The sequence below is a fragment of the Pan paniscus genome, chromosome 9 (assembly GCF_029289425.2).
Source record: "Pan paniscus chromosome 9, NHGRI_mPanPan1-v2.0_pri, whole genome shotgun sequence".
NCBI classification, from domain to species: domain Eukaryota; kingdom Metazoa; phylum Chordata; class Mammalia; order Primates; family Hominidae; genus Pan; species Pan paniscus.
This window is the reverse complement of record NC_073258.2, coordinates 96,730,379-96,753,652: the sequence shown is the minus strand read 5'-3', so window position 1 is coordinate 96,753,652 and position 23,274 is coordinate 96,730,379. Positions and strand designations below refer to the sequence as shown.

The 23,274-nt window shown below is 37.7% G+C and overlaps 2 protein-coding genes across 6 annotated transcripts in view; one reads left to right on the top strand and one right to left on the bottom strand.

Moving 5' to 3' along the window:
• The window catches only part of CEP57 (centrosomal protein 57), a 161,570-nt gene that overhangs the window by 43,182 nt on the left and 95,114 nt on the right, over window positions 1–23,274 (bottom strand). Inside the window, exon 15 of one of the 4 annotated variants that reach the window (XR_008620254.2) lies at window positions 20,394–22,760. The exons of the other annotated variants lie outside the window; for them this stretch is intronic. The gene's annotated coding sequence lies outside the window, so the exon portion shown is untranslated. Of the gene's footprint in view, window positions 1–20,393; window positions 22,761–23,274 lie in introns of those variants that run through there. 4 annotated transcript variants of the gene reach the window in all.
• MTMR2 (myotubularin related protein 2) overlaps window positions 1–23,274 on the top strand; it is a 93,797-nt gene that overhangs the window by 20,189 nt on the left and 50,334 nt on the right. The window contains exon 2 of one of the 2 annotated variants that reach the window (XM_003828404.5): window positions 19,452–19,557. In XM_003828404.5, the coding sequence (XP_003828452.3) occupies window positions 19,452–19,557 (106 nt within the window). Of the gene's footprint in view, window positions 1–19,451; window positions 19,558–20,343; window positions 20,387–23,274 lie in introns of those variants that run through there. The other variant, XM_063608238.1, reaches the window with a different exon arrangement.

Here is a 23,274-nt window from a genome sequence, read left to right as displayed (position 1 = left end):
TCACAATTAAGTGATTTGTGCACATTGAACCAGCCTTGCATCCCGGGGAGAAATCCTCCTTGATCATTGTGGATTAGCTTTTTGATGCACTGCTTGATTCGATTTGCTAGTATTTTGTTAAGGATTTTTGCAGCTATGTTCATCAGGAATATTTGTCTGAAGTTTTCTTTTTTCGTTGTCTGTCTGCCAGGCTTTTGTATCAGAGTGATGCTGGCCTCAGAATGAGTTAGGGAGTCCTTCCTCCTCATTTTTTTGGGGGAAATAGTTTCCATAGGAATGGCACCAGCTCTTCTTTATGCATCTAGTAGAATTTGTCTGTGAATCCATCTGGTCCTGGGCTTTTTCTAGTTGATAGGCTTTTTATTATTGATTCAATTTTGGAACTTGGAATTAGTCTCTTCAGGTTTTCACTTTCTTCCTGGTTCAGTCTTGGAAGGTTGTATGTTTCCAGGAATTTTCTATTTCTTGTAGGTTTTCTAGTTTGTGTCTATAGAGGTATTCATAGTAGTCACTGAGGATTTTTTTTGTATTTCTTTGGGGTTGGTGGTAATGCCCCCTTTGTCATTTCTGATTGTGTTTATTTGAAGCTCCTCTGTTTTTCTTTATTAGTCTAGCTAGTGGTCTATCTTAATTATTCTTTCAAAGAACCAACTTCCACTTTCCTTGATCTTTTGTATGTTTTTTATGTGTCTCAATTTCATTCAGTTCAGCTCTGATTTTGGTTATTTCTTCTGCTAGCTTTGGGGTTGGTTTGCTCTTGGTTCCCTAGTTCCCCTGGGTGTGATGTTGGGTTGTCAATTTGAGTTCCTTCTCATTTTTCGATGTGGGGGTTTAAACTTAACCCTTAACACTGCTTTAGCGATGTCTCAGAGATTGTAGTATGTTGTATCTTTGTTCTCATTAGTTTTAAATAATTTCTTGATTTCTGTCTTAATTTCATTGTTTATTCAGGAGCAAGTTGTTAAATTACCATGTAATTGTATGGTTTTGAGTGATCTTCTTAGTATCGATTTCTATTTTTATTGCACTGTGATGCAAGAGTATGGTTGATATGAATTTAGTTTCTTTAAATTTGTTGAGTATTGTTTTATGGCTGATTGTGTTGTCGATTTTAGAGTATGTGCCATGTGCATATGAGAAGAATGTTGTTTTTGGGTGGAGAGTTCTGTAGATGAATGTTAGGTCTATTTGATCAAGTGTTGAGTTTAGCTCTTGAATATCTTCGTTAGTTTCTTGCCTCAATGATCTAATATTGTCAGTGGGGTGTTGAAGTCTCTCACTATTATTGTGTGGTTATCTAAGTCTCTTTGTAGGTCTCTAAGAACTTGTTTTATGAACCTAGGTGAGCTCCTGTGTTGGATGCATATATATTTAGGATAGTTGAGTCGTCTTGTTGAATTGAATCCTTTACCCATTTTATAATGGGTATAATAATATAATGCCCTTCTTTGTCTCATTTGATCATTGTTGGTTTAAAGTCTGTTTTGTTTGTTTGTTTGTTTGTTTTTGAGACAGAGTCTCGCTGTATTGCCTAGGCTGGAGTGTAATGGCACTATCTCAGCTCACTGCAACCTCCGCCTCCTGGGTTCAAGGGATTCTTGTGCCTCAGCCTCCTGAATAACTACGATTACAGGCGTGTGCCACCACACCTGGCTAACTTTTGTATTTTTAGTGGAGACAAGGTTTTGCCATGTTGGCCTGGCTGGTCTCAAACTCCTGGCTTCAAGTGATCCACCTGCCTCAGCCTCCCGAAGTGCTGGTATTACAGGCGGAACCACGATGCCTGGCCAAGTCTGTTTTATCTGAAATTAGGATAGCAACCCATAGTTTTTTTTTGTTTTCCATTTGCTTGGTAGGTTTTTCTCTATCCCTTTACTTTGAGCCTATATATTATCTCCTTATTTTAGTGCGAATATATCTGGCCTACTATTTTTATTGCTGTTGTTTTTAATATAGTGGATATGTTGTAAATGCTAATCTCTAAAAGAGTTCTGATTTTAGTTTAGAAAGATTTCTTGGTAAACAAATATTTATTGAGTCTGTGTATTTCACCAAACTAGAAAACATAAATTTGCTTGAAAACATTAGCAAAGAACCAGTTTTTAATAGGTATGAATTAAAGATGAATGTGCTGAGGGAGGTGTATATCCAGGAAGAGTGGGAATAATCTAGAAAGTCTTCCTGAGAAAATTACTTTTGTTTCTTAGCCCCGTACATATTTGTTTTTTGCTCTAAATTTATGTCTTATGCATTTTAACAGTAACTTCATTTTCTGCATTTTAGCACTGTTGTCAATTACAGGATGCTGGTCCCCTTTCCCCAGCCTGCATTTTTGTTTTTAAGCAGTGGTATGTGTTGTGTTGTGTGTGTGTGTGTGTGTGTGCGCGCGCGCAGGTGCGTGCGTGTGTGTGTGTAAGAATATCACACTTTAGACAGTATTTTCACATCAGAGAACTGTGAGGCTGGATGAGATCATTAAGGAGAGGAGGAGTACGTAGAAGATAAGTTCAAGGACAGAGTGAGTTTAGGGGCACTCCAGTGTTATGAGGTTAAGGAGGTGAGATGGAACCATTACAGGAGACCTGAGAGTATTAGCTAGGGAATAGGAGAAAAACCGTAAGAGTATAGAGTTCTGGAAGTCAAGTGTGGAAAGTGTTTCAAGGAGGAAGGTGTGATCAACTATGTTAAATGCTGCTGATAGACGAGGAGGAAGTATTAACAGGTTTAGCAAAGTGGAGATTATTGATGACCTTGACAAAAGCATTTTTGTTGGTGTGGTGGAGGCAAAGGCCTGACTGAAGTGGATTTAGGAAAGAATGAGAAGTGAGGAATTGGAAGCACTGCATATATATTACCGGAAAGGGGTCCTGATCCAGACCCCAAGAGAGGGTTCTTAGATCTTGCTCAAGAAAGAATTCGGGGTGAGTCCATAGAGTAAAGTGAAAGCAAGTTTATTAAGTAAAGGAATAAAGAATAGCTAGCTACTCCATAGGCAGAGCAGCCCCAAGGGCTGCTGCTTGCCCATTTTTATGGTTATTTCTTGATTATATACTAAACAAGGGGTGGATTATTCATGATTGCCATGGTACTTGAGGGAGTGTAGCAATAAGGACAACCAAAGGTCACCTCCGTCACTATCTTGGTTTTGGTGGGATTTGGCTGGCTTCTTTACTGCATGCTGTTTTATCAGCAAGGTCTTTAAGACCCCTGTCTTGTGCCGACCTCTGATCTCATCCTGTGATTTAGAATGCCTTAAACTCCTGGGAATGCAGCCCAGCAGGTTTCAGCCTTATTTTACCCAGCCCCTATTCAAGATGGAGTTGCTCTGGTTCAAACACCTCTGACATATAGACATCTCTTTCAGTGAATTTTGCTATAAAGAAGCTCAGAGAAATGAAGCACTATTTGGAGGGATTAAGATGAGAGAAATAATACTTTGTTTCTATGCTGATTAGTGAGATTGAGTAGAGAGGGAAAATTTTATGATGCAGTAAGTAACTGGAGGAGAGAATTGCTGGAGAGATTTTCTTGTGTAAACAAGAGGAGATAGAGTTTAATGAGGGTTTTTGTTTGTTTGTTTTTTGTTTTTTTAAGATGGACTCTTGCTTTGTCGCCCAGGCTGGAGTACAGTGGTCTTGGCAAGATCAAGTGCAGTGATCTTGGCCCACTGCAACCTCCACCTCCCGGGTTCAAGTGATTCTCCTGCCTCAGCCTCCTGAGTAGCTGGGACTACAGTTGTGTGCCACCACGCCTGGCTAATTTTTTTGTATTTTTAGTAGAGACGAGGTTTCACTATCTTAGCCAGGGTAGTGTCAATCTCCTGACCTCGTGATCCGCCTGCCTCGGCCTTTTAATGTGCTAGGATTACAGGCATGAGCCACCATGCCTGGCCTAATGAGGGGTATTTAATGGCAATATGGATGATTTCTCCATAGTAAGAGAAAGCAAGGCAGAATATATGTGCACAGTGCACACAGGTTATAGTTGGAGAGCTTGTGGAAAATCCGTGTTTGCTTCTGTATTTTTGAGTGAAATAGGAAGTTAGAGCATCTAGGAAATTCAGGGTGGAGAGGATGATACAGGGTGAAGAAAGCAAAGAAAATATGAAATAGTAATCTAGCAGAATGAGAGAGTGTATGAACTAGAGAAATGTTGTGTAATATCTAGGCAGTATTAAGGGTCTAGTTGAGGTAAGCGGCCATGAATTCAAAATGAGTCCACGCTCTGTGGTGGTGTTTTTTTTCTGTCAACTCGTTCAACTGTGTGGGTACGGTCTGGAATAGTCAGAAAGTTGGCTTTAAGCAGATTTCCGTGTTGACAAGTAAGTACTGTGAAGTAAGCAAGGGCAAGGGAACGACTGTACTAACAGGCATGGAGTTTTAAAAGCTGGGAAAAGCGAGAAGTGAGAACATGAAATAGATACTCTGGAGTGTAGTAGGAACAGTGGAGGTTTTGGTGAAATTGAACAATTCGAAGTGTTGGTTGGGGGTACTAGAGAAAAAGAGCTGATGGTCAGACAGTAGAGTGTTTGAAATTTAAATTAGGGAGTGATTGCAGTTAATTGGTAATGCCAGTCCGGAGGATATGATCATTGAGGTGAATGGCTGAGGTAGAATAGAAGACAAGATCATTGCGGAAGAGGAATTCGATTAACTGAATGGCCAAGGTGTTTAAATGCTCATTTATGTAAATTGGAATCAGTAAGAATTACAGCAGTTGGCAGTACTGGAAAGAATTATGGTAAGCCTGAAGCTAAAGTCTTAAGGAGTGACAGAGAGTGACTTAGAGACAGGCAAATGATGTCAACAAAGAGGGTGGTACATGCTGTAGTCTGACGGCATGAGGTTGAATACTTGGGGTTTTTAGAGACAGAGAGGTAGAAGAATCTGAAAGTGGCAGTGAGGGACAAGGCCCAGTTTTCAGGCCTAGTGGTGGGAGAGGAATATTGGAGAGAAAATAAAAGGGCTTATTTTTCTATCTGAGAAGGCTGTTGGGGAACAGTGTCCTCAGGTAAAAACTAGGCTTTAGTAAGCATAAAAGGTAAAAAGACCCTTTAAGAAGAGCTAGAGATAAAGGTCATTTTGGTGATGGCTAACCTTAAAATTCAGAAACAGAGGAACAGGGAGTGAATGGGAGGTAGAATGAGAAGGGGGATTAGAATCTGGTAGTTCTGACTACTTGTGAGAACTGTTGAAAATAGAGGTAAAAGTATAATGATGTTAGCCCTTACAGTTTTTAATGTGGATAGTTGTAAGACTGTCCATGTTAAAATGCAAATGATGTTGAATGAAGGGAGGAAAGGGTAAGGTTGTGCAAGGGACACTCACAATCTGGGGCTTCCACTTCACTTTTGCTAATGGTATTGGAGAGGCTGACAGAGAGATGGAAGGACAGACAGTCTTACTTCCTCAGAGCACATGGATTTCCAATGCCCTTTTTAAACTCTTGCTGATGGAGGCTGGGGGATAAGGAAATGGGTTGGCCTGTCTGGAGCACAAGGAGCTGAATAAATAACCAATTATGTGATATACCATCGCCATTTTACATAGAAAGAAACTGAGATTCAGAGAGGTAGAACGCCCTGCCCGTGGTCACATGGCTACTAAGTAGTAGGGTAAAAGAAAACGAAGCAGTCTTTGTGGATGAGGAGTCAAGGAACAGTAAGATTCTATGAGATAATATCATATTGCCATGAACTCTTATCTTCATTTACTATCAGATCTTATAATATCACATGGATTCATACTGAATTCTAAGTGGGGGATTAAATTACCAATCCATCTTTCTCATGTGGAATGCATTCCTTGTTTTTTGTTGTCCAAAAACTTTAAAAATATTTATGGGAAATAGGCTTAAAGATAGTTACTGTCTCTGTAGTTCATTCTTAACCTGTTTCCAAATCCAGTTAAGCTTTATCTGCTCCAAGGAGCATTCCCTTATTGGTCTCAACTGAACTTCATCCTCATGCATTGAGTTTATATAATAAAAATAAATATTGGGGTATACGTTTGTGTTATAGCTCCCCAGTTAGATAATAAGCACTTTGAGGGCATTTCTCCTTTTAGTTCTGTACTCCTTATCAGAAGCAATATGAGTTAGTCAAAAGGAGATCCAGTTCTGTATCTGCTTCTCTCTCTCTCTCTCTGGCTGTGCCACTAATTTGATACTATATTCCAAACCATTTACTTCACTTCTCTGGGCTATACTTTATCTATAAATAAGGGGAGGGATGGAGTTTCACTAGAATGATCTCAGAAATCCCTTACATTTTTAATATTCTATAACTTCCTGATTGGCTGTGAGAATAGTTGGCTACTAATGCAATACTTGCATGTGAAAGGGACAGTTTTAAAAAATATTTGGTATAATTCTAGGTACTGTATAGCTTAGTGTCCTTGAAAGGTGTTGGCAGTAGCCAAGCAGGATCAGAGTGAGAAATAAGGCTGGAGAGAGAGTGTGGGGCCAGATAGTCAAATGCTTTGACTAGTAGTGGGTATTTGTGAATGTGGGACTGAGAAGATTAAAGATAGAAGTTTGAAAATCATTTGCACAGAGATGGTAACTGAAGATGTGGGAATTCATGATACTTCAGAGAGAAATTAAGAAGAGAGAACAGAGGCAAGGTCAGAGCTTTCAAGAGAATCTATATTTAGGGGACAACTGGAAGAAATAACTTAGAGAAGGAGAGAGTCAAAGCAAAGCTAGTAAATTTTAATGACAAGGGAAGCTTAGAGAGCAAAGAATTCCAGGAGGGAGGTAGTGATGATAGCATCAAATAATGCACAGAGGTTAAGGAAGGTGAGAACTCAGAGAAACAAGGCCCCTGGTTTTGTTCCTGAGGTCATTAATGACATCTAGAAAACAGCATCAGTAGAGTAGTTGAGGGTAGAGTTCAATTTGAGTGTTATTAATGATTCTCATGTAGATTCAGGTAATCAATATTGAGTTCCTACTAAATGTCTGGTATTGTGTAAGTTTATGCATGTGAGTGTGTGTGTGTGCATGCGCACATGCACACACACAACTCTCCCAAAGTAGACTGGATGGGGCAGAATGACGTGCATGAGAGGAAGGACTGGCTTTGAACCCGAAAAGAGAAATGTTATCTACAAAAGGAAGGAAGGGTGCGTTTGGATATAGGTAAGTTTATTGAAGGAAGGGCAAGAAGTTGAGGCAGTCCGTGCCTCCATACCTTAACTTTTTCATTCATGTCAAATAAGTATTTCTAAAACATTATAGAGACTGTGTTGACATTGTAATTAATTTAACATTTTATTAATCAGTCCAATGGACTTTTCTCTCATTTCCCTTGACTGCTCTGTAGTATTAGGTAGTGTTAACTACTTATTTTGAATAGTTGCATTTGCTAAGTATTAAATCTTGTTTTATATCTTGTCCCTGGGCTACATAATTCCATTTTATGGATTTGATTTAGCTGTCACCTAGCTGTAACCTCTCCATAGAATGTTAAAGCTGTATTTCTGCTTGCTTAATGAATATATCCACTTTGATGTTTTGCAAGAACCTCAAGTTCAATGTTCAATGATATCAAAATCTATTGAATTATTTCCACATACCACATCCTAGCCAAAACTGCTCGCTCTTCTATATTTTCTGTCTTTGTCATTATGTGGCCTCGTTCCGTTGTCTATTCAGTGATCTTACTGCTCTAATACAATAACTTATTAACTGACCTAAGTTCCTCTAGAATTTTTTTCCCAGTGGATGCTCCATAACCTGAGCAGAATGTCTCTGCACATAGAACTGTTTGACACTTCTACTCAGAAAGGTTTGATGGCTTCCCATTGTCCTCAGAACATAATCTGGATTTTTAGCATGGTATCGAGGTTTATTCACGGAACATAGCTTGAACCTTTCTTGCCTCCACAAAGCCCAGTTACATAGGTTTCCCCAAATGATCTATTTATTTCAGCTGTTCTCTGTCCGGAATGTTTTTACTCTTTTGCTTTACCATCAAATCCTACTAACAAGTCACTGGCCAGCAAATATGACATCTTTCAAGCTTGCCTCAGCTTTTCCCAGTCATATTTAGTCCTTTCCTCCTCTGCGCTCCTGTAGTTTTTTTTTAACCATTCTTACAGCATTCATCACAATCAGATTCATAGACAGTTAAAAAGGAGTCTATCTCTCCCATGAGGCTATAATTTGGGAGCATATATAACATTGTTGTATTACATGTATATCTTCATAGAACACTCATATCACACTGATAAGCAGTAAATCAACATTGCCTGAATGAATGAATGAATGAACAAATATATGATCAAGTAAAATCTAAAATCCTTTGGCCTTGCTACCACCTCAGTCTTAAAAAATTTCAAGACAGAAATCAGCAGCTCCTCAAACGACCTGTTTTCTTCTTTACTGTCTAATTTGGCACACTGATTTTTCAGTCAGCAAGACTGGGGATCATATTTTGAGTCTTCCTTCTCCCTTGTTTTCAGGTCAAGTCAGCTGCTAAATTCTATTCTGTTTCCAAAGTGTCCCATATGTCCACTCCTATTTTATTTTTATTGCTAGTTTAGGCTCTCAGTACCTCTGACTTGAGAAGATCTCCTAATAGTCTTGTAACAGATTTTCCTTCTCTTGTAATCTATTCTTTGACTTATTGTTAAAAGTCTTCCTAAAGTACAGAAACTTTCAGAGGTCTCTCATTGCTTATAGAAATATCAACTTATTATTCAGCACTTTCTACTCTGTAATCCAAACCTACCTTTTCAGGCTTATCTCTAACTGTGCATTGTAAGTACGCTGTATGCCAATAAAAGTGATCTGCCTTCTCCAGTTGCTTTAACATGTCTTGAATTTCCTACTTTGTCCTTTTTCATGCTGTTCCTTTGCTTAGTGAAATTGTTGAGAGTATTGAACCTCTTTTATCTTCTGGCCAACATCAAATGCCACCTCTTTCATAAAAGCCTTTCTTGAGCCTCTAAATTAAAACTTTATATGAACTTTTCATATACAACATTGTTAGGTGGTCTCTCTCCCCAATATTATTGTGGATATATTTTGAAATGTAAGACATTTGAAATAGAATCACTACTTAGCTAAATAGGTATAGTTTCTGGTAAAATCACATAATATAAACAACACCCAAGGGCTCTGTTTCTCCAAACCCCCAGGGATTTGTTTCTCTTTCTCACACCCATTTATCATGTTCTGTTTGTGGTTTTTTTTGTGTGTGTGTGTTTGTAGAGACAGCGTCTCACTGTTGCTGTGCTTGTGTTAAAGTACACTAGTGAAAGTTCACCGAAAACAGTAAGGGTCATATTTATCTCTGTATTTCTAGGGGTTCCTAGATGAGTAGTATCTTACATATTGTAGGCACTAAAAAAGGCATTGGTTAAACTGAGAAATGGGATAACCAAAATAATATGCTGCTGAAGGGAGATGATCATTTATAGAATCAGAACTAAGAAAAAAACTTTTTTTTTTTTTTAAAAAAAAACCAACCAGGCCATTAGTAATTATAGAAAGAACAATTTCAGGGCATCACTTGATAGTGGCAGAAGCTAGATTCCAAGAGATTAAGCAGTAAGTGGGCATTGAGAAATGGAGGCAATGATGATAGACACATAAGAATGGAATATGGTCTGCAGATTTGGGAAGAGACTTGTGAACAAAAACCATATGTAGTATTTGAAAGAAAAAGGAGTTTGCTGTCGGAAATGCAAGTACCAAGATTACTCCAAAGTGTTTCCATTTTTTCAAGTTGGCAGAAAAGTACTCCAAGTGAGTCAGGCAGGCCACTGAAGCGAATAACCAGCTCTAGTGTGCCGAGGTCACAAAGTTAGAGTAAGTTTGTGAATCACAGACTAAGAAGACTTGTAAACATAACCTTGTTGAACACTGGCAAGGGTGATGTCCTGGAGTCAATAGAGTTTACATTAGTCTGGTCCAGTTTATTCTGATTAAATCATTTAGAGAGAAGAGTTACTGAACCAACTGTGTATGTATTGTTAGGGGGTCTCTCTCTCTTAAATTATTGTGGATATATTTTGAAATGTAGGACATTTGAAATAGAATCACTACTTAGCTAAATAGGTGTAGTTTCTGATAAAATCGCATGATATAAACGAAAATATTTAAAGGAATTGTGGCTAATATTTGTTGATAGATGTCATTTCTATTTGTAAGTAAGGGTGTTGAATTTGCACAGTGATAGTCCAGAGCTCCTGAAATATGTAGTTGTTGGATTTAATTTCCCTTTGACTCCATTGTACATAAACATTCTCTTAAAGACTTTATTGTAAGAAACACAATATCGGATTAATTCTATTTAGTCTTTGTGTCTTTAAGACTGTGATTACATAATTAAAATACTAAAAAATTTCAAATATGAAGCTATTTTAGCACACATGCATGTGTGCATTGTGTGTGTATAAAACATTTATTTTAATTTTTTAGTATTTATCTGTATATTGTGTGGATGTTACAAAAGGCAGAATACTCATTTCAGAAGCCCTGGACCACTTTAGAACTAAAAGGGATCATCGGGGCCAAGATTCTTAACCTTTAAGTCCCTAACATTGTAAGCACTTCAGGAAATAGCTCTCATGGGATTTTCAAAGAGGTCTATGACCACCAAAAAAGTTAATCACCAACAGTCTAATTGGTACTTTTCACAGAGTGACAGTGTAATGGGGAGTGGGAATTAAGTGACTTGGCCAGGGATACTGCTGTTAGCTAGATAGGACTAATCCTGGTTTCTCAATTCCCAACTACTTCTTTAACCATCCCAGTGAAAATAACATAGTCAAAAACCAGTTCCCACTAGTTTTTTTTTTTTTTTTTTTAAAGATTGTCATTCTTTTAAGACAACCTCTTAAAAGAAATGTTTGTCTCAGCATTCCAGGAAGTCTTTTGATGGGAATGGGACATGATATATGGTATACAGAATAATACGCACACAATAACAACTCCAGAAGGAAAACTAGACTTCCACCTTCCCTACCCATGTTTTATCCCTCTCCCTCCTTTCACAGATTTCTTTTTTGTTTTATCTTGCATGTTCTAGTGATGGCCTCTAATGCATTTAATTAGAATAATTCAATCTTCTGATCATTCTCATTCAGTCTTTCACTCCTTAACAAATATTTCCTGAGTGTCTACTTTATACCAAGTGCTATGCTAGGTCCTAGGAATAGAATGTTGAGCAAAACCAACAGGATCCCTTCTCCTTGAAGTTTGATGTCTTAGGAAGCGTAGTCATTAATCAAGACAGGCATGGTGTCTTGCATCTGTAATTCTAGCTTCTTGGGAGCCTGAGCAGGGAGGATCACTTGAGTCCAAGAGTTTGAGGCTGCACTGAGCTATGATTGCACTATTGCACTCCAGCCTGGGTGACAGAGGAAGACCCTGCCTCAAAGAAAACCCCAAAAAAACAAAAAAAATCATTAATCAAACATTTGCAAAGATACGTAAGAAGAGACTGGTTGTAAGTGAAAAGAATGAAAAGCACAAAGTGCTATGAGAGTGGCTATGGGAGCACTGGTTTTGTCTGGGGCATCTGATTGGATTTTCCCAAGGAGGTGATATTTCAGTTGAGAGGAGTTTGGCAGAACCATGCTCCCTGCAGAGGGGCTAGCTAATTTCAGAATCTCAAAGAAGGCTAGTGTGGTTGAACTGGGGAGAGCAAGGGGAGAGGGAGATACAAAGAGGAACTGGAGAAGGAGGCATGGATTAGATTATGTAGCAACTTGAGGCTGTGGTAAGGTATTGATCTTTATCTTGAGAGCAGTAGGGAGCCATTGAAGGATTTTAAGAAGGGGAATGACATGGGTTGTTTCCACTTTTTGGCTATTGTGAATAATGCTGCTATGAACATTCATGTACATATTCATGTACATTCATGTGTTTTTAATATATATTTTGTTTTTCTCTGGTAAACGTGGTTTTTTTTTGTGTGTGGAAAAATATTTTCATTTCTCTTGGGTTTATTTTTAGGAGTAGAATTGCTGGGTCATAGGGTAATTGTGTGTTTCACCTTTTAAGGAACTACCAGACTGTTTTCCAAAGTGGCTATACCATTTTACATTGCCACAAGCAGTGCCTGAGTGTTCTGATTATTCCACATCTTTGCCAACACCTGCTATTGTTTGTTTTTAAAAAAATTTTATTATAGACAGTATAGTGTGAGTGAAGTGATATCTCATTGTATGCCCCTTGCCTTTTATTAGCCAGGCTTTTAAGCCTGGCATTTGGATTTCAGCAAATTACAGCCTTTTATCTGTTTAGTTTGAATAAACTACTTATTTACAAAATATGCCTTGTAGTTTCTCAAGCCCTTTATTTTTACTTTTTTTCCCTTTGTGTGTGTGTGATTTCCAAAGCCTTGATCTGATTCATTCACTCATTAAAGGCCCAACCTCAGTGTCTTCTGTTTCCTTCATTAGCACATGGAGCCATCTGAAATAGTTGATATTTGGCCATCTGACCTATAAAAACAGCAATTTCAAATGGTTCAACTGAATACATTTCTTGGCTTCCTCTAGTCATAATTATTACCATTTCCTTCGGGGTTTTTTTTTTCTCCTGGCCCTTGTTTGTACCTCTCATGGTATTATTGATATGCTTGTGTGGTATAATGTCTCTTATTGGTCAGAAATCTGAAGTGCGGAGGCTGTTTCATAACCCAATGTTTTGTATATAGAAAGGGCGTGGTAATAAACTTTTTTTGCAGGAAGAAAAGAACATGAAAATTGTTTCTTCATGAAATTATCTTGTATAATTGGAGTGTCTGTCAGTGGGAGTAAACAGTTTTGGGAAATGTAATGTAGAAAACAGTAACAGGCAAAAGGAGCATTCGATTTTTACTCATATTTTCTCAGAGAAAAGTTATTATTGGTGATGTAATCATGTACCCTCTTCCATTGGTACTGTCTTCTTCTTTTTAGTCCTTTTTAGGACTTAAGAGTTTTCTTTATGTAGAAGAAAAGTAATTTTAAGCAGTCAATTTCAAATTGGAGTTCTTTTTCTTCAAAATTTCAAGAAACTCTTTTGAAACTTTAATCTTCTATGATAGTTTCACTTTTAAACTGCATTTGCAATGCCAAGACACATGCTTCCATAGTGGGAATAATATTTATTTTTCTAATACTTCAAACATAATGCCATCCACGAGACGTAAGTTCTTATTTCGTAAACATTAGGCCACTAATTATAGTTCTTGCCTTCGAACTTTTGCCGTTATAATTTTATTTATGTAACTAATCTGACTTGAGGGACAATATGTGTGCAGTAACACTCAGTTGTCATAAATAGTAATAGCTACATATGCCACGTATTCTTCTTTCAGTGTTTTACGTGTTTTATTTTGAGAAGGTTGTTTGCTCACAGAAGATTGTAGTAAAGAAAGAATCTTGAAATAGTAAATAATAACTATGTGGGGAGAGGAGCTTTTAGGTGAGTAAATGCAATATAATGTTACAGGTATTATGATAGAAATATGTACAGTGTACAGTAAAAGAAGCAGTAGGTATGTCTACAAGATAGATGGGACAAAGAGGGCATGGAAGATTATAAAGGACATTAGAGGCAGATACAATAGGGTTATCAAAGGCACAGAGGCATGAAATGGCTACAGAACTTAAGAAATCTGCAAGCCATTCCCAGCGGTTCCAGATGAGTAAAAACTACAGCTGAATATGTAGAACAAGGGCCAGATCGTGGAAAACTGAGTGTTATGCTGAGGGGTTTTGGCTTGATTCTGTAGGCAGTGAGGAATCAATGAAGATTTAAGCAAGGGATTGATATGATCAGATTTGGGTTTTGGAAAGATCACTTTGGTTTTGGTTTGGGATGATATATTGGATGAGTAGGAGAAAAGAGACAAGTAATTTGCACTAGTCCAGAGAAGTGGTGTTAGGATGGTAAAAAGTAGGATAGAGAGAAGATATACCCAAGGGATGGTAGGGAAGTAGACTGTACAGGACTTTGGATAGATTGGATGTGATAGCTGTGTGGGAGAAAAGGATGGTTATGGTTTAAAAAAGTCACTTGGGTAATGGGAGAATCATTGAGCACTGTGTTGGGCCTAGCTGATGTTTCTAATCGTAAGTCCTAAGTGGCCCCAGTTTGAAGATTTCCTTCACTAGTAGCCAAGAAAGATGGTTATGTTGGTTCACATTTAGGGATTAGCAGGACAGTCGTGGCTAATGGATACGGATATAAGGACACTGATGGTTAGGAAGGGAAGCGAAGTGGGCAAAGGAGAGCAATGAATCATGAAGGATAATAAAAAATGGAGGGGTTGAGGGTCTGGGTGTCTCTACTAGGTTGAAGATGAGATGAAGGGAAAGTTAAGAAAGTTAAATATTTAGAAAGGGTTGGCATCTAGTCAAAGATTAATTTCCTCAAGTTTAAGATTATAGTGGCAGGGTAATTCCCAGAAGTGATAAAGTCCAAGTTGTAATGACAAGATGCACATTGCTGAAGTGGGAATGTGTATGAGGGATGTAGAAATTGAGGAATTTTGAGCTAGGTTGTTGACAGTTTATCTTTATGGATAATAAAATTCCCATAATGATGGCAGCTTTGGAGTAGAAAGAAATGCTAGAGAAGAAAGTGAGCCAGATGAGAAAACCCTTAGTGAGTGAGGAGGATGGGTGTGTGGATGATAGTAACAAGGAGGTTGTATACTGAAAAGCCATAAACCTTAGAGGAAGAAGGTTTTTATATGTGAAGATGCAAAACTAATACTAATGTAGAAGCCTGAGAGTTCAGCTGGGAAAATGCTTGTTTCATCTTTGGGCATTGTTACATGTGGGAAAAGAAAAGAGTCTCTTATTAAAGTCTGCAGGGAAGTGGATTCCTGTGAGGAGAGGTTAGTTGAGGCAGAGGTGAAGGGGAGAATCCTGTTGAAGATGTAGGGGAGTTTATTCACTGTGGACTAAAACATTCAGATAAAGATTAGGAAGAGAATTAGTAGTTGAAGAAAGGCTTGGACAGAGAAAAGTGGGTGTAGGAAACACAAAGTAATATGGTAATGAACATATGCGACAGGTGTTGACTAGAAGTTTTAGCATTTGGAACAAAGGCCCAGGTTGACAAGGAAAACAGGAATGTTTGGATGGACTGAGATGAAGTATATAGGCCTAGGAAATCTGAGGACCAAAATGGTATCGGTTACTTAATGAGGTTAGAGACTGCAGTTTCTACTCCAAGTTCAAATGCCTTGCTAATTACAAGATTCTTATTATTTGGAGTTTGTAATTTTAAAAAGAGGTGGCCATGTAACTGAAGTTCTCTAGTCTAATGTGGGAAGTGTTAAGTGCAAGTCTATGAAAGTGTAGAAGACTGAGAGTTTAATTCCAACTGGAAGACTTTCTTGGAAGACTCCAAGACTTCTTGGAGAAGTTAGTTTTTTAAACCAGGTCTTAAAGGGTAGGTAGGATGTTATTAAATAGATTAGGGTAAAGGAACATTCTATTTTGGAAAGGCCTGAAGCAGAGGCATGAATTTTGGGAAATACAGAGCTTGTTTGTGGAACAGTTCATAAAAAATAAACATAGAGAGCTTGACTTCAAGATGAGCAAGGGAGAAATGGAAAAAAAGCAGTGGAAATTAGCATGTGTTATACCAGTAGCCATGGTGACTACAAGCATGCACAGAGCCAGTACAGAAGAAAACAAACAACTACAGAAAAGAGAACTATGCATCCTAGTGTGCCCACGGCCACCTTCAGTCTGAGTAGCTGCTAAAGGCAGCACTTTACGTTTATACCAGAAGTTTTAACAGTTCGGCTGCACCTGCATGCTTACTTGCTCTCTCATGCTCTGTCTCCCTCTCTCCCTCTATCCTGTGCACTCTCTCTCCCTCCCTCTCTCCCCCTTTCTCTGTGTGTGTGTGTGTGTTTCTGCCGTAATCACAAGAACAGTACTATGATGTATTCCCACACTGTACCCCTCCAGTTCAATATTTGCCTGGAGAGTAAAACCCTTTGTAGACTGGTTATACAGAAATATACATTAGTGCTTATTAAACTATAACACTGTGGATCATAATATCTACCTATGTTTATGTGTGTCTGAAGAGAAGTTAATAATTAAAGGCTATTTACCACACTTTTGCTAGAAAGACTGATTCTTTGAATCTGAGACTGCAAAGTATAAGTTGCAGTACCTGGATTTGTTATTTTCTCTCTCTTAGATTTATTTACTTTATACTTGGGCTCTAAAGAGCCATTTGGTTTCTTTCTTTCTTTCTTTCTTTCTTTCTTTCTTTTTTTTTTTTTTGGTGAGAGTCTTGCTCTGTTGCCCAGGCTGGAGTGCAGTGGTATGATCTCAGCTCACTGCAACCTCTACCTGCCAGGTTCAAATGATTCTCATGCTTCAGTCTCCCGAGTGAGTAGCTGGGACTACAGGCATGTGCCACCACTCCTGGCTAATTTTTGTATTTTTAGTAGAGAGGGAGTTTCACCCTGTTGCCCAGGCTGGTTTTGAACTCCTGGGCTGAAGTGATCCACCCTCCTTGGCCTTCCAAAGTGCTGGGATTACAGGCGTGAGCCACTACACCCAACCAGAGAGCTGTTTGGTTTCTTGGTGCTACGTGCTACAATAGTCTGTCAATATTATTTTTCTAGATAATACACTCTCCATAATTTCAAGTTATATTCAATTGCCTTTAAGAGTTTTTCTCCCAGAAGGGCATAGGCATATAAAATAGCATTATACATTTGAACTTGCCCCAGATAGACTTTATGAGATGTTGATTGCTATATTGTGTTTGACTGTCTAGAACAGACTCTATTGCAGTGATTTAAAAAATTTAAGTTCATTTATTTTATTTAAAAAATTTTAATTTTATTTAATTTTTCGAGATGAGTTCTTGGCATGTTGCCCAGGCTGGTCTCAAACTCCTGGGCTCAAGTGATCCTTCTGCTTCAGCCTCTCGAGCATCTTGGACTACAGGCACACACAGCTGTGCTCACCCATTTATGTTACATAACAAGAATTCCAGAGGTAGAGAGTTGTTGGCTCAGTGATGCTACAAGAACCTATGCTCATCCTATTCTTTGGCTCCTTGTCCTCAGCAGGCCAGCACGTTGCTAATGTTTATAAGATGGCTCTTGTATTTTCAAACTTTATATCCTTATTTTAGGCAAGAGAAATGGGAAAGGACAAAGACTACCCTGCTGTTTCTGCTCCCCTTTATTGAGAAAATAAAAGGTTTCTATAACCATTAGCAGATTTCCCACTAAATCTCACTGACTGGAATTGACTCACGGGGCTCTCCTAGCCACAAGGAAGAGAATAGCAAGCCTCTTGTCTTCGGCAGGGCACAAACTACCCTGATCAAAGTCAGGGAGAAAGGGGAATCTATTTGAAGTAGGGAGCTAACAATGTCTGTCAAAGTACTATGCTTAAAATTTGGTTATTTTACCTGTTATTTTAAGGCAAATGACATTTAATCAGAATTTAGATACAAAAAAAGGGAAAACATTCACAGCCTATCACTTTTTCTTTCCTTACATTATAAAACTATGTAATATAATTTCTTATGACTGCTTTTTTGTATAATAGTATAGGTTGTTGGAAATACTATGTTGTGTTTGCACTGGAATGCCACTTTTCATTCATTTAAATGAAGTGACAATTTCTTTTTTGGGGAGGTGATTTTCACATTGTATAAGTAATTTAGTTATTCTTGTTATAGACAGGTTTGTAATGAATAAATGGGATTTATTTTAAAGCTAAATGGTTCTTAATATTATCACAACTCAAAGGTGAAGTATTTCATCAAAATCTAGTGAAAAAAATTTTGCATTCTGGTATAAAGAAGACTTTTAATATGTTTTAGGAAAATACATTTTTGAAAATCTGAACTTTAAGACCCAATTCAAAGTATTTGAGGTTTTTCTACCATCGATCTTACCTTAAATAATTTTAACTTTGTTTTACTGATAAGAGGAAATGATATCAGTTATTCAATTTGTGGCATATTGCCACAGATTTTTAAATTTAACAAACATAATACATGTTAACAGTGTACACAGGTCCTGAAGTAGATTTTGTGGAAAATAAAAAAGAAGTAGGCTTGAGCACGGTAGCCCATGCATGAAATCCCGACACTTTGGGAGGCTGAGTGAGAGGATCGTTTGAGGCCAGGAGTTTGAGGAGAACAGCCTGGATAACATAATGAGACCTCATTTCTCCCCCGCCCCCCCATCCCCCCCAAAAAAAGACATAATTTTTGTTCTTGGGGCACTAGTTGGTGAGACAAAATAAACAATAAAAGCGTGATCAGGTATCGAAAGTTTGGCCAGGCGCAGTGGCTCACACCTGTAATCCCAGCACTTTGGGAGGCCGAAGCGGGCACATCAGTTGAGGTCAGGAGTTCAAGACCAGCCTGGCCAACATGGTGAAACCTCGTCTCTACAAAAATACAAAAATTAGCCAGGTATGGGGGCAGGTGCCTGTAATCCCAGCTACTCAGGAGGCTGAGACAGGAGAATCGCTTGAACGTGGGAGGCGGAGGTTGCAGTGACCCGAGATCGTACCATTGCACTCCAGCCTGGGTGACAAGAGTGAAACTCTGTCTCAGGAAAAAAAAAAAAAAGTTCTATAGGAATTTAAGAAAGTAAAAGTAACTGTAGAGTGATTACTTATAATGGAAGAAGTAGATACTTCAGGCAGGGTTGTTTGATGTGGTGGGAAGGTACAAGGTACAAAGAACTTCTCTTTCCATCCTCATCTGCTCTTTTATCCATTCACCCTTATTCAACTATTTGTAGTGTCTGAGATGTTCTGTAGACTTTGATACTTCTGTACCTTTGCATTGCCTTTTGTTTGTTCTTGAAATTTCCTTGTTTGTTGGTCTGATAATCTCCTATCTTTTGAGACTCAGTTTGAATATCATCTCCTCTGAGAAGTCTTCCCTGAACTTTCTGGCCAGAATTGGCTGCTTCCTTTTCTTTTCTCCCATAGATATTTGTATGTATGTGGGGTGTTTGTGTGTGTGTGTGTGTGTGTATGTGTGTGTGTATGTGTTTCTATTTAGAGTCATCACACTGCACCACTTTCTTTACTTGTCTGTGTCACAGGCTTGTGAGCTTCATGAACATGGGGATGATGTCATATTTATTTTCAAATCACAGTGCCTGGTGTAGTGGTTTTGTACATTGGACCACTCAATGAATGTTCTTTGGATGAATGAATGGATGGGTGAATGGATAAAAAGGAGGAATTAGCCTGGAGTGTCTTCATGAGTATTAGGAGTCTATCCAGAGGGAACTTAGATCGTAAGAATACTTGACCCAGCAGGAATAGTTTGTAATTTGTTAAGACTTAGAGATAAGATTGAAAAGGCAAAGCAGAACTTAGTTGGCTGTGGAAATTTTAATAAATATTGGAGTTATATTAAATACAATGTCTGAAATTGGTCTTGGAAGCCCCCGTTTTTCCAACATACTGTACTTTTGTATTTTGTAGTGCCTCCACTTCTCATTCAGAGAATTCAGTGCATACAAAATCAGCTTCTGTTGTATCATCAGATTCCATTTCAACTTCTGCCGACAACTTTTCTCCTGATTTGAGGGTATGTATACTATTTTAAAGTTCTGATGAAGTACTTTCTGTTAAATATTTGTGGCCAACACTATCAATATAACTAATTTAGCAGGAGATACTGATGGAGTATTCTCATAGATCCCAGTCTACAAAATATCCCAGAATAGGCCAGCAAATTTGGAATGCTTACTTATTTGTAAAAGAAAAATGTGTAATTCATCTCTGAGGTTGATCATCTCTAAGTTCTTTGCCAAAAGATGATTAATGAATTTTTTGTGGTATAAAAGATTTTTATGATTATTCTCATAATAACCAGTAATAGCTAACATTTATTGAATACGTACTGTGTGCCAAGCGTTGTTCTAAGTGCTATACATGAATTATCTCTTGTAAAACTCTGACCAATTCTGTCACCATTCTACAGATGATAATAACTTGTAGAGATTAAGTAATGTGTCCAAGATCTCATAGCTAATAAATTCTATTGCTGGTGTTCCAGCCCATGCAGTCCAGTTCGGGAGCTAAGTCACTTAAACACTGTGTGATAGTTCCTACACATCTCATTATAGTTTGTAAGTATTCCTCTATTTATTAAAGGTCTCGTTTCTGTGAAATTAACCACATTAGTGATATCCTGTAGCACTCTGTACATTTCTGGATTTATCTACTTTTCTATAACTGCTTGTCTATGAATAATTGAGAAAATGAATTATATGTGTAGTGCTAACCCTTTAACTTTACTTCATAATCTTTTTTTTTTCTCCAAAAAACACGAAACAATAAACATTTATTTCTCATGGTTCTGGAAGCTGGGAAGTCCAAGATCAAGGTGCTGGCAAATCCATTATCTGATGAGGGTATGTCTTCTTGTATCCTCACCTGATGGACAGTATGTCAGAATCTTTTTATTCCAAACATGTGGCTGCTTTCTCACTGGTTACACTTACACAATTTTAGCTAAAACATTGTTTTCCTTAAGGAATTCATTTGCTGTTGAGCATATCATCCATTTCATTGTCAAAACAGAATTCAACAAGACAACATCTGTAAAATCTTCTGCATATTTGTCATTACCTTTTGTGAAATTTCATAAAATATTAGATTGGGAGTAGCATGATTTTAAATATCACTAAAAATTAGAAAGGCTTATCTTTGTAATCTGCATGTATCTTATGCTAATTATGAAAACTTCATGCTATCATTAGCCATTATCTTGAAGCATACAAAGGGCAGGGTTCATTGTTAACAAGAATGGTTATAAATCCATTGTTGCTTCTCAAGTTGTTACTATTTTAAAATATATGTATGTATCTAATGTTTGCTTATTCATTACGTTAATAAAAATCCACTAAGGCCTGATAGGCTTCTTAATAATTTTGAAATGTCTTGGCCTACTTCTGGTCAGATTTCTTTAGTTAAAAGTATCATTAAATAACAACTAACCTCATATTGTGACTGATGAAGAACTCAGGAATGAAGGAATGTCACTTTTGCTACTTGCTTATGCCTATATCCTACCTGCTGTTTCCTGTCTGAGACATTTTAAATCATTTGTGTATACTTGTGAGTATTAGTTTAAACTACTTAACTCGACATACATGTGAAGTGCAGTACACTGCAGGATGCTGAAAATGGATAGATGAAGGAGGATTCTCCACTGTCAACTTCTCTCTGCATGCAGACCTCCATCATTTCCTCAGGACACCATGAATATCATAAATAGTGAATGACTGGCTTACATTTGGACAAAATGAGGGCCATAGTGCATAATGTTAATCTGTATATAAAATATTTTAAAGTTTTCTACTTTTTCTTAAACTTTTAATTTTAGAACAGTTTTAGATTCTTAGAAAAATTGCAAAAATAGAGTTCCCATCTACTTTACGTCCAGTTCCACCCATTATAACATCTTACATTAGTAAGCTACATTTGTTCCACATAATGAACCAATATTGATACGTTATTATTAAAGTCCACACTTTATTCAGATATCCTTAGTTTTTACCTAATGTTCTTTTTGTTCCAGGATCCTACCCATGCAGGATGCCACATTACATTTAGTAGTTATGTCTTCTTAGGTTTCTCTTGGCTGGGACAATTTCTCAGACTTTTTTGTTTTTGATGACTGTGTCAGACTGTATCTTGTTTTTGATGACTCGATGGTATTTTATAGACCATGTGACATTTTACTCATTCAACTGGGGTTATGTGTTTTGGGGAGGAAGGTCACAGAGGTAAAGTGAGTGCCATTTCATCACATTTTATTAAGGGTACGTACTATCAACATGACTTACCACTGCTGATGATAACCTTGATCACTTGGTTGAGGCGGTGTTAGGTTTTTTCACTGTAATTATTCCCTGAGCCCCTCCCCCACCCACATACTGTACTTTTTGGAAAGAAGTTGCTATGCACAGCCCACACTTAAGGAGTAGGGGGTTATACTCTACCTCCTTGAGGGTGGAACATCTAACAAGATGTTTTGAATTCTGCATGGGAGATTTGTTTCTCCCATTTATTGATTTGTTTAATCTTTTATTTATCTTATTATGGACTCATGGATATTTATTTTATACTTTTTGTTACAATCCAGAACGACTTTATTGATTCCAGCTTCAAATTGAGAGTTCTTTCAGTCACATCTTTTGTTCCTTTGCCATGCTCTCGTCATTGTGTTTTTTGAGCACTTGCTTACTTTCTGGCACGACAAGATGCTCCAGACTCATAATATATATTTCCTCCCTCAGTTCTAGAATCATCATCCAGTTTTCATAGGAGCCCTGGTTCCTTTTTTTGGAAAACAATATCTAGCCACTAGGTGTGTTTAGTTGTTATTTTTTTTACAAAAGAAAAAGTAACAAAGCCTTTTCCTTCTGAAGCAAAAGATCATTTTGCACATGTACAATTTGGAGATAATACGATGGGTAGGGTGATTATAAATGCACATTTGTCTAGAATAGTTGTCCCTTCAGGTTTAACGCGTAAGTGTCCTGAATTACTTGACTACCTTAGCACTAGGTTACAAAGGGAGTCTGTCAAATTTATACATCAGCTCTGTTTGCAGGAATTGTTTCAATGTATCCCCGTTAGTGCCTTACTAATTTAGGATCTTTAACAACTTAGGAAGACCCTCACAGAATTTTTATTTGCTGAATAAGCAGATAGCTGTTAGATCAAGGAGAAGATGGTTTTAGACAACAAAGGTTAACTGTTCTTTCCCTAGGAGAGTGCCTAAAAGGGCAGAGAAAAAAAAGAAAAGTAGTATGTTGTTAAGCTACATGTTACCCAGTTTTCTCATTTTTAAAGGTATCTTTAGTTGTTAGATATATCTTTACTTGAATTATAGTCTTCAATTGCTGGAGGGAGATGAATGAGTAACATTAAATTAAGTGTTAGTATCATTTAAAAAATCCGGCCTGATTTCAAATGTATATGTGGATTTCTTTTGTGGGGAAGGTTGTGGTGGGAGAAGGGATGTGCTTCTAACAATTAAAAAAAAGTCTAGCCTGCTATTATGATAGATATTCGTACATGACTCATCTCTTTTAGCTTTCTCAACAATCCTGTGATCCAGTTGTTATTATTCCCATTTGACAAATGAGAAACCTGACAGTCAGAAAGGGTGAATGAAATCATGTGCTTAGTGGCACAGTTGGCTGTTGCCCTTATTTTGTCTCAGGTCATTCATACTCTTGTAGGATACATTACTAGGAGAGACTCCTCCCACAGTTTTGCTGCTAAACTT